Source organism: Nelumbo nucifera, chromosome 1, assembly GCF_055504915.1.
Source record: "Nelumbo nucifera cultivar China Antique chromosome 1, China Antique-T2T, whole genome shotgun sequence".
Lineage (NCBI taxonomy): Eukaryota > Viridiplantae > Streptophyta > Magnoliopsida > Proteales > Nelumbonaceae > Nelumbo > Nelumbo nucifera.
Window position 1 is genome coordinate 192,867,167 of NC_142649.1, and position 12,086 is coordinate 192,879,252.

The window sequence follows — 12,086 nt, forward strand, 5'->3', positions numbered from 1 at the left end:
GAACCTACCATTCTTAATAAAAGGGGTGTCCAGTAGAATTATGTGTGTTAGACTATCAGTTTATGGCTCAAAATTTGGCGGAATATACATGAAACCCATATTCATGAATCATGACAAGTATTACATGACTTTGTCCTCTCAATACAATCACACACAGAACATACTCCATCATAATGTAATTTTGTCCTAGACTTTTGCCTCTCCATTGAAATCTTTGTTTGCCACCTTCTGCTTGGTGATTGAAGAAACCAAGGATAGAGGACTCTGCTTGGTCCAGCGCCTTATGTCGTAGGCCCTTTTGGAGGGCTTCTTCTCTTTTCCATAAGCTTTACCAGTGTAATTCCTCTTCTTTGTTATGGCGATGGCAAGGTCATTGGGAAATAAAGAGTGCCAAACAAAGGCATGAAGAAGAGTGGAGATGAACAGCACAGACACCATTGTTGAAGACATGAATGATAGAGTAAGTGCAAGGCCCTTACTCAGGAGACCGGGAACCTGCTCTGCATACTTGATAGTTGCCAATGATGCGGTTGTCATGGGGAAGGTATAAGACCACCAAGCCACCGAAAACCTGAAAATTTTAACAGTAAGTTAATTAGGCATATTTTCTATCCTCAAATAAGTAGAGATGGAACCCTTAAATGGGAAAAGAAAAGGAAAAAAAAAAGCAGCAGCTTACCTGAAACCCCAGAAGAAATTGAGCCGTACCACAAGAGAAACATAGAGAAATAATGCAATGAAGTAGCAAGTCCTTGACAATCCATCAAACTCACCATATATAGTCTCCCATGCGATGCTTGCTGCTGAAGGAGCTGCTATAAACATGGAATAAACTGGGTGTAGTTCCTTGGGCAATGCCTCGCTTGTTGGCAACCTCTGATACAATGTCACAAAAACCACAAGGTAATGTGAGAAGCCTACAGCCCACAAGAACTTAGCAGGTTCCTGCCACCCAACCTTGGAGGCCAAGATTGCACCAACGAAGTTCCCGACCACTGATAGATGTGAAGATGGATTTGCTACTTTGCAGAGACGCCTCTTGCCTCCTGATAGCCACTGGCCATAGATCTTGAGTTCGAGAAGGAATATGGGTGCCATGAAGGCACACCATATGGCGGGGTGCAGTCGTCCAGGTGCTAATCTGGGTGGTGCACCAATGGCAAGAAACATGCATACAATCCAAGGGGCGAAGAAGAAATTGATACGGACTGGGTGGAAGTATTCCCTCCGGACAGCTTCAAAGTAGAATGCGCACTTGAGCGCATATGTGATGGAGACAGAGAGGAGGGCAGCAAGGGCCAGGAGCCAGAGGAAGAGGTTGATGAGTGGAGTAATGTGCAGGAATTTTGTAGCTGGGCTTGTTGCCAGGTTGCGCCACAGGATTGCTTGACTGCTCAGGCCAAGACAGATACCGAAACAGCCGATTGGGAACCGGAGGAGGAAAGGCCATTTCTCATCTTTGGGGAGGAGAATGTCTTCATAGTCCTGCACAAAGATTGCTTTCAGTTGCTACCATGGTTGCCAATCTGATTATTGTAAGGTTTTACTGTTCCATACTAATTAGAAATTCTCTAGTTTTAAAGGGCTCACTGGTTCCAGGAAAAAAAACACAAATCCAAGTCACAGAGTTTCAGCTAAACCAACAACTGGAGTGAGGGATTAAAAGACATGAGAAGAATCTTTGTTTCAAAATTCAAACAGATGTTTCAGGACCCACATCTGCTGGGTCTGGTGGGCCTAAGGCAATCAGGAGAAAGAATAAGCCTGATTGAATAATCATAACCATCTGATCCATGGACTCTAACAAATTTCATGTTTATACCATCACCAATTTTAATCATAACCATTTGATCCATGGACTCTAACCAATTCCATGTTTATACCATCACCAATTTTAAGATATAAAACATTAGCTAAAAGAAGACCAGGAGTGAGGGAGCTACAGAGAGTTTGATCTTTTATGCAAAGAAGATACACTAATGTCGTTCACTTACCTTGACTTGGTCGAGTTCAGGTCCTCTCAGGGCAGCAAAATATCTCCCCGCAGGAACGCTTCTGTTTACAGACTCATCAAGGTCTACTGATATGTCAGGCTTCTGAAAATCCGTCTCACCTTCTTTTCTCAAAGGCAACATCGAATTTTGCTTGTGAATAGCTGATTTTGTCCTGAAGATATTGAAGTCTCCTTTCTTTCCATCCCCACCAACTCTAGTATCTGAAGCGAAACCTCCAAAGCTTCGACCACTCCTTGCAAGCACCCGCCTATCATCCTTAAGCGCAGCGAACCCCGTCTCTAGCGAGACCTGTCGACTGAAACTCTTCTGAGGCCTCCATGGCTCCCGGAATTTAATGGGCTGGTTTAATCGCTTCCCGACCTTGTGGCCTATCCTTGTAGTTTCCTCATTACCTTCTTGTTTTTCTTCAGGAAATACTTGATGAACATCTATGACACGGTCCCCATTATAAGAGCTCGGAGAACTTGATCTCTTGGCCATTTTTTTCTTCTTACTAACACGAAGGAAAAGAAGACAAAAGTTTCTTAGTCTCTTATATAGCTGCATGTATATGTGATATTTATTCCCGTGTTTGTGTGTGTGTTTCTTTCTGTATTTTCCATAGAAAAAGAATCACGAGAAGGAAGATTTGCTTCTTTTGGGGGGGGGGGGGGGGGTTGGTTGGTTGGTTGGTTGTTAGACTTATTTCTTTTCTGTAAAGGAGGGTCTGTTTGAGGAGCATCTCGTGAACAAGTTGAAATGTTTGTGGTGTACAAGGCTAGAAGTTGTTGTATTAGTTCTTGGGTTGAACCCAACTTGAATTTCACGGGTGCAGTTTGATGATACTTTTTTTTTTTTTTACATACTAGTAATTAAGCACGTGAGATATTTTCCTTCATATTAATTATTTGAATTTTACAGATAGAAATTGAAAATTAACAAAAGTAACAATATGATTAAAAATAAATTTAAATATTTATAGTAATGCGTGCATGTATTGCATGTGGTAATTTTAAATTACAATAACAATTATTATTATTATTATTATTACTATTATTATTATTAAATTTGGTATTCCATTTGTCATAAATAGAAATAATTTTTATTTTAACAATTATTTTATTTAATATGACGAATATATACATTAGAAATATTCTCAAATGTTTTTGACAAAATTTTATACTTTTTCATTTTTTGTGTTCTATCTTTTTTTAAATATTTATTATTCAATTATGACATCATGATTTTCCTTAAAAAGTTGGATCGTTGACCCACCATCTAGATAATAAAATAGCTTTGCTTTCAAATCAATTTTAAATTATATATTTTATCTACATTATATAAATAATTTTTACTTATTACACTGAATTTTTACTTATCACATAATTAATATATAATTTTTTATATATTCTTTTGATTACTTGTACTTTTTTATCTTTTTTAAAAATTTGTTATTGAACTATCATATCATTGATTGATTATTTTGACCCAAACCACTAACCCACCACCCAAAAATGAAAATGATCGATTTCTAGGATTACATTAAATTTTGTATTACATTTCCATCATTGACAATCTCTTATACTTAATACTTATTTTTTTTATTTTACTAAAAACTACTTATTTTTGTTCAATATATTGAATGCATAATATTAGAGATGCACCCAATATTTTATTTTTGTACAAATATAACATTAGGTATGTGCCCAAAATTTTCTATATTTTTTGTGATTCTTTGTATTTTCTACTTTAAAAAATTTTATTATTTGACTATAACATCATTTCATCTCTAGGTTGATTGTAAATTTGGCATTCCATTTTCATTATTAATATATCTTAAATATATTAAATATATGACATTATTTTCATCATTTTAAAATATATCTTAAATATAGGATCTAATGAGAGAATATATAGGAAAATAGTTTTATTTCTAATTTGTTTTAAATTTTACATTCCATTTCCATATTGATAAAAATTTCTTATTTATAATACTTATTATTGTTTAATATGTCAAACATATGATGTTAAAAATGTTCCCAATTTTTTCTTTAATTTCTATATTCTTTTAATTTTATATATTTTTGAATTTTATTATTTAATTATAATATGAATTTTTATTTTGACAAATATTTTTATTTAATATGATGAATATAGAACACTAGAAATGTTCTCAAAATTTTGTACTTTTTTTTCATTTTGTGTTCTATCTTTTTTTTTAATAGTTTTTTGTTCAACTACGACATCATGAGTATCTTTGAAAAGTTGAATCATTGACGCACCATGTAGATAAGAAAAAGTAGCTTTGCTTTCGAGTGACACTTAATTTATGTTTGACATAATTAAGATATAACTTTTTATCTGTTCTTTTGATTACTTACACTTTTTTTTTCTTTTTAAAGATTTATTATTTAACTATCATGTCATCGATTAATCTATTTGACCCAAACCACTAACATACCACCTAAAAAGAAAAATAGTTTGATTTCTTGGTCAACACTAAATTATGTATTACATTTCCATCATTGATAAAATCATTTTTAGGTATAATACTTATTTTTTGTCAATATAATGAATGTATAATATTAGAAATTCACCCAATATATCTTTTTTTATAAATATATAACAACAAAAAGGTGCTCCAATTTTTTTCTAATTTTTCTTTATTTTTGTGATTCTTTGTATTTTTAATTTCTAAATATTTTCTTATTTTATTATGCCATCATTTCATTTCTGGGTTGATTTTAGATTTGACATTTCATTTTCATCATTAATAAACTTACTTCTTACATATAATAATTATTTTTGTTTAGTATAATGAATATATAATTTAGAGATATACCCAATTCTTTTTTCTTTTTTGTATTTTGATATTTTATTTGTTTTTTATTTACTATTTAATGATGGCATTATTAGTTAACCCATTGGCCCAAATGGTTAAATTACATATCCACCACCAAGAGGGAAGAAAATGGTTTTGTTTTCAAATTATTTTTTAAAATATTTATTTTTATGCTATTAAAATTAATACTGTAGATTTAATTAGTAGAATTTAATGATGAGATCTTAAATATATGATTTAATAAGAGAATATACCTTAAATATGAGATTTAATGAGAGAGAGTATGAAAAATAGTTTTATTTCAATTGGTTTTAAATTTTATAATCCATTTCCATCATTAATTAAAACATTTCTTATTTATCATACTTATTATTGTTTAATATGTTGAATATATTATGATAAAAGTGTCCCCGAATTTTTTAATTTCTATATTTTTGTAATTTATCTATTTTTGAATTTTATTATTTAATTGTGGGAACATGGATTGACCCATTTGACTCAAAATGGTTTAATTTCTTACTACCACCTAGATGAAAACATTATTTTTTTGGTATATTTTAAAAGTATAAATTTTTTTGTTATTGAAATTATTAATTTATTATGTATGGATTTAATTAATAGAATTTAATGAGGAAAAGAAACAAAAATGACTTAAATATATGATTAAATGAAGGTAAATGCAAGTTAATAACTTAAATGTTGGATTTAATGAGAGGGAATTCAATGCATTGAATATCTTAATATTACATTTTTCAGCTCATTTAATATCAACAACTGATTACCCTATTTATCCTCTTGTTTTATCAATAAATTTAAATATAAAGGGGTAAATTTTGCCTTAAGAAAATTCCAGAAATATTTTTATGGCTATTCGTGCTTTTTAAAGTAGTATAGATTTGATGATACCTGATATGGTATATAAAGAAAACTACGGAAACCATGGTCATGAGAAACAGTTTGATGCCTTGTCCAGACTTCAAGTTGTGATTATGATACATGGTGGCAATTTAATAAGTGGACACTGAATCGAGGAAGAGCCCTTTTCAGTGTCAGATTGGAATATACCTAATTCTGCATTTGCATTCTCACATGTCTCCCATCTGACACCAATCCATTGAGGGGTGTGAATTGGTCCAATCCGATCTAATCCAATGTGAATCCATTATAAATGGACCAGGTCCAATCCAATCCAATGAATGTTTTGGACCAATTTGGACTGGTCATATCAATGTCTAAACTGTTCAATTTGTTCAAATTCATTTTGATTTAGATTGATTTCAATCTAAACCCGGTCTATTGCCACATATATTTTTATCTTATATCAATCGGCCAAATGTTGGCTTAATCCAATCCAATATAAATTTGTTATAGTTGGATCAAGTCCAATCCAATCTAATAAATATTTTAGAACGGATTGATCCAATCCAATATATCTTGTTGGTCTATCTAATCCATCAAAATTGATCTTGGACTGAACAAATCCAATCCAAAACCGCTCCATTGACACCCTTAAATCCATTGGTGAGAAGTTCACCTGATAAGAAGGGCCCAGTTTACGGTCTTATGTTATGGATGCACGTATCATGAAAGACTAATGGCCGTTATTAAACGAATCTTCAATTGTCGCAGTTGTTTTCCCTCCTTTGGTTTATCAACTAGGGTAAGAAATAGAAGATTCGCGCATTTTCTTTTTTAGTTATGCATTTTTGGCATCTCCCTAACCATTGAATAGAAGCATGGGAAGCATAAGAACAAGGGTTCAACTTTGAGAAGTGACATTTGTCCAGAAGAAGAACCAAAAGTCACAAGAGGATATGGCTGGTTCCAGCATGGCTTTTAAAAATGAACCGGTGACCGAATCGGTCAGGGGTCTGGTTATTGGTTCGAAAGGTCCAACCGTTTGACCTGAATGGCTGGCCCGTTCTAACAAAAAAATAAAAAAAAATGGTCAAAACAATTCGAACAATTAACCGGCTGATTCAGCGATCTACTAACCAAAATCAACGGTTTTAGAGTAAAATGGAAACAGTCGGGTGACCGATTCCTGATTTTTCCAGTCCGATTTTGAAAACCATGGGTACCAGTATTGGGCAATGGTCCATTTAATTGTTGTTTGATCCTGAAAGGAGTTGAATTTGGACCATGTTAAAATTTGGATACATTTCTGCGAGAAAGTTCTTTCCCCTTCTCGAAAAGCTAGGTGAGAATCTAACTTTTACGGAAAACTGTTCTGTAATTTGTTTTATCTAGATAAATAGCTATTCTATATTTAATAATGGTTCAGAGGAAATGCTTATAAGTTTCTATCATTACAAGTGTAGTTTATGAAAGAAAATTCAATATTATATTAAAATATGTAATGAGTCCTAAGATTATATTGGAGAACTCCTGTTTGTTCCATAAGAATAAACATATAACTATGGCTATAAAAGAAGTTTATTATCAAGATAAATCCAATTATACTCAAATAAGGAGAAGATATCAACTACTAACTTGTGGGTAAAAGAATGATAGTTAAGAAACTATGAGTTGGATACAAAGCAAAGAATGATACGAACCTTGGCATCAACAATGATAGTTAAGAAACTATGAGTTGGCTACAAAGAGCAAAGAATGATAGTTAAGAAACTATGAGTTGGCTAGGATACGAACCTTGGCATCAAGAGCCATAGTTTCTTTCAAGGAGTTTAGTTAGCTGGGCAAGGTCAACGGTCAGCCAAATGGAGTGCTGGACGGTTACTTGGTTTATTTTGCAACACTCCTTAAAATGACCTGAAGAGGAAATCTAGCATACAAGTTAGGAAACTCTGACCGAGTGAATGAATACTTGTAAAACAAACACACACCTCCAATCAAATTCATGACTGACAATTTAAATTTTTAAGTTTAAATCTTTTGAATCAATCTACCAAACTGAAAATTGACCTAAACTGATACAACACAAGTTGGTTGGTTTTCATTACTGGTCAGTTGGTTTTGGGAGAATTTCTATAAAATCTAATCTCTGATAAATAACAATAGTTTAATCTTCAATAATTATGGGAGAATTTCTATATTTCATAGTCTAAAATATTTTATGTCATAAATTTATTTTTTAATAATGTCACTATAATTTTTAATTTAAATTTAATTTTTTAAGTTTAAATCTTTTGAACTGATCGACTAAACTGAAAATTGACCCAAATTGATACAACCCGAAATAGTTGGTTTTCACTAATGGTCAGTCGGTTTTGGGTGACCAACTCCCCAACCTGACCAAGTAGATTTGGTTGGCCAAACAACCTACAACCAAACTGAACCAATCTGTGAACACTCCTAATTTCAGCTAAATTAATAGTCTAATCTTCGATAAATAACAATAGTTTAATCTTCAATAATTATTGAAAATTTATAACCAAAATACACAATTATTGAAAATATATTGATAATGGAAATACAATAAAAAACAACAAAAATACAATAAATACTAAAAAATATATTAAATTAATCAATAAACAGTGTAATCTCAAATAATAGTTTAATCTATAATAAATATTAATCAATAAATTATAACAAAAATACAATAAATATAGTAAGTACAATAAATTAAACTTAAAAAATTAAATTAAAGTAGTTTAATCTCCAATAATTATTGAAAATTTTCTATTAAATAATAAAACAAAAATAGATTTATACATAAATATTGAAATATAATTATCACAACAAACAATTACTTAAAATATAATAAATGTTAATTTTAGTATAGATAAATATATAATATAGATTAAGATTTTAAAATATTTATTAATAAATATTAATTTTTTAAAAGTTATTTTCTATAATTATTAATTGATATAAGTGAAATTAGTTATTTACAATATTATTTAACTATTTAAATAATATCATTATTTAAATTTTAAAATATTAATTATTTATTGAATTTAATTATCCATAAAATTATAATTTATAATATTATTACATAATTTTGTTATTAACTTTTTAAAATTTTAAATTATTATTAATTTGAATATTATGTTATAACTAGTAGGGACCCGTGCGATGCACAGGTTTTGTTAACTGAAAGCTAGGTTGTTCATCAAACCGGTGAAATCGACCAACACGACCCAACTCGACTCAAGTTGGTCAATTTTCTAGTATTTTCGTGGGTTTCAGTTCAGCAATTTCCCAACCTAACCAAATCGAGTCAATTTTAGTTTGGCCATTTGTAAATTGACAAAAACCAAACCGATCATATATATATAATTTTTAATAATATCACTATGGTTTTTAAATTTAATTTTTTAAGTTTAAATCTTTTGAACCAACCAACCAAACCAAAAATTGACACAAACAATATAATCCGAATTGACTTTTTTTCACTAATGGTTGGTTGGTTTTCAATGACCAATTCCCAAACCTGGCTAGGTCAATTTGGTTGGCCAAACAACCTACAAATGAATCGAACCAATTTTGTTGGTTTCATAAATTATTTCATAATTATTTATTAAAATAATAATAATGGATTGTTATTTAAATAAATATGAAACAATTTCTAATAGATTAGTTTCCTAATTTTTTTAATAATTATTTAGTTGAATAATAATAATGGGCTATTATTTAAATTGTTTTGGAGAATATTTTTTCATAGATTGATTTCCTAATTTTTCAATTATTATTTATTTTAAAAGTTGGATTTTTAGTTAAAGAGTTTCCCTTAATTATTTGATAATTGTAACCTATAATTATTGATTTTATAGAAATTAGTAAATTACACCAATTAGTAATATCTTTTATGAATAAAGAATTATTGTAAAAATTTAATTAAAATTTATTAAATTACAATGATTAATGTAAATTACACTAAACATTAAAAATGTGAACATTTATTAATTAACCAATGGTTAGTTTTCACTAATGGTTTGGGTAACGGAGCAAGGAGAGGACAACTAACATGGCAAGCTCTACTTTAGTATATGTATGGATAGATGGATAGATTATTTTTCTAGTTTTAAGAAATTTTTTAAATTTATTACATAATTTCTTTATTTTAAATATTTAAAATCTAGTTATGTTAAATATTCTATTAGTAAAAATATTTGGTTGCTTAAATATTTAATTTTTTTGTTATTTGAATTTTATTTATTTTAAAGTTACTACATAATATTAAATATTTTGTTATATAATTATTTATCTATTTTTAATATTTTGTTATTTAAGATATTTAGTTATTGAAATATTTAAATAATATTTTATTTTTTAATGTTACTTTTTTACTATTTGAATATTAATTTGAGTAGTCCAAAAAACCATAATTTGTGTTGTTAGTACATAATTTCAAGATGAATTTTATAAAAATATAAAATTATTAATAATATGAATATTATTAAATCTATTATAATTATTTTTGTGTTTTTAATAAATATTTTAAAGTTATTATATAATTTCATTAGAATATTTAAATGAAATTTTTTATTTTTTTAATTCAAACTTTCTTTAAATAGAAATAGACTAGTGGGGCTGTGGGGAGAGGATAAATAGTTATTAGAGATAATTTAGGAGAAAAACTCTCTACTAAATTTTAGGGGATAAAATCGATAAATGAGAATTAGAGATAATTTAGGAGAAAGTGGGGGATGTAGTTGAGGAGAAATTTTAGGATAGGATGTTATTTAGGTTATTGGGAACATGTGTGTCTATGGGGAGAGAGAGAAAGAGAGCAATAGAGATTTTAGGTAAATTTTTATGAGTCCGAATTTCCTACACAATCCTTCATGAAGACCTTCCTGTACATCAAATCAAAGAGTGCCATGTCATTACTCTCATACTAAAATTTCACTGTACAAATTAGAATAACAGATGTTTCAAAACGTCTTCTCTATTTTTCATATATTAAAATTTTAAAATAAATAAAAAATACTGGTTAGGGTTTCTTTTTCCTATTTCATTCAAAAAAAAACAGAAAATTAAACAATCAAGACCACCTTGACTTCCGATTTCCAAGAATTAAATGCATGAAAGTTGAGACGATTCTCTAACTTATAACCAACTAGAATAAACAATCGAGGTAAAATATTTAATTGATCTTTCTCAGTCGATTTTAGCAACATGAGAGAACCATCATCTTCACAAATCTCATGCCTATAACTTATAACCAACTAGAATAAACAACATGAGAGAGAACCACCATCGATCTCCTGGGAGTTAACAAGAGTACCTAGATATAGAGTTAGTTGCAGATACGCCACTAACCTTTTGATGGGTATCGGTGGGAGCGATCGAAGATGATGGCTCTCTCACGTTGCTAAAATCTCCAACCGTCCGGGTCAACAACAATTCGAAAACCATGGTATATATAAAGAAAAACTTCCCGGTGGAGATGTTGTTGCTCTAACAAAAATTTGACATCGAAACATTATAAAGATGCATGGATTCTAAATGACAAGTGGTGATAAATTCTCTGTTCTTTTGGATCTTTTATTGTCTATCTACAACAGAGAAAGGTCAATTAATTACTTTACCTTGATTGTTGATTCCAATTGGTTATCATTTGGAGAATCGTCTCAGCTTTCACGCATTTAATTCCTGGAAATTGGAAGTCAAGGCAAAACTCTTATTCTCGATTGTTGATTCCAGTTGGTTATCAATCACAAAATCGTCTCAACTTTCATGCGTTTAATTCTTGGAAATCAGAAGTCAAGGCGGAACTCTTATTCTTGATTGAAACGTCTGTTATTCTAATTTGCACATGTGAAATTTTAGTATGAGAGAGTACTGACATGGCACTCTTTAATTTGATGTATAGAAAGGGTTTTAGGAAAATTTGTGCAAAAAATCCACTCAATTTTTATGGGGAAGAAGAGCATGGATTGCTCCAAGAAATGCACTTTGACAATGGGCTGGAAATAAACCATCGGTGATACATCCCATAAGATACCATTTGGGCGCCCTATCGCCATGGTAGTATGGAGCTCACATCGTCTGTCCCCAGACCAATGAAATGTTGCCACGTCACCTTTTACTTTTGAAACTCAAATTTCACAACATCTAGAGTTAACATCAATTTGGATTCTAAAAAACAATAAATTTTAGGATAAATTTCTTAAACTACCCTTATGGTTTAACTAATTGACTAAGTGTACCCTTACTGTTTGAAAATTGATTTACGCTACCCTTACTGTTTCTGACAATTGACTAACTCTACCCCTGTCGTTAGCATCCATTAAGACTCCGTCACGATCTATGCACATGTGACCCCATGTGACTTATAATTT

General features: G+C 30.3%; 1 protein-coding gene across 1 annotated transcript; it reads right to left on the bottom strand.

The window, feature by feature from the left end:
• Positions 1 to 73: 73 nt before the first annotated feature.
• Positions 74 to 2,611, bottom strand: OZS1 (C4-dicarboxylate transporter/malic acid transport protein). Its single transcript, XM_010279134.2, has 3 exons — positions 1,995 to 2,611; positions 680 to 1,485; positions 74 to 571 (listed from the first exon to the last, which is right to left on the bottom strand). Exons 1-3 carry the CDS (start codon positions 2,559 to 2,561, stop codon positions 187 to 189), a joined length of 1,758 nt encoding a protein of 585 aa, XP_010277436.2. The 5' UTR covers positions 2,562 to 2,611; the 3' UTR covers positions 74 to 186.
• Between the last annotated feature and the right edge of the window lie 9,475 nt (positions 2,612 to 12,086).

Bases quoted from the DNA above. Each gene is read 5' to 3' on its own strand.
- OZS1 (XM_010279134.2), bottom strand. From the start codon at position 2,561: ATGCAGCTATATAAGAGACTAAGAAACTTTTGTCTTCTTTTCCTTCGT. The intron at 1,486-1,994 runs GTAAGTGAACGA...ATCTTTGTGCAG, and splicing joins CTGAACTCGACCAAGTCAAG to GACTATGAAGACATTCTCCT. The intron at 572-679 runs GTAAGCTGCTGC...TAAAATTTTCAG, and splicing joins AATTTCTTCTGGGGTTTCAG to GTTTTCGGTGGCTTGGTGGT.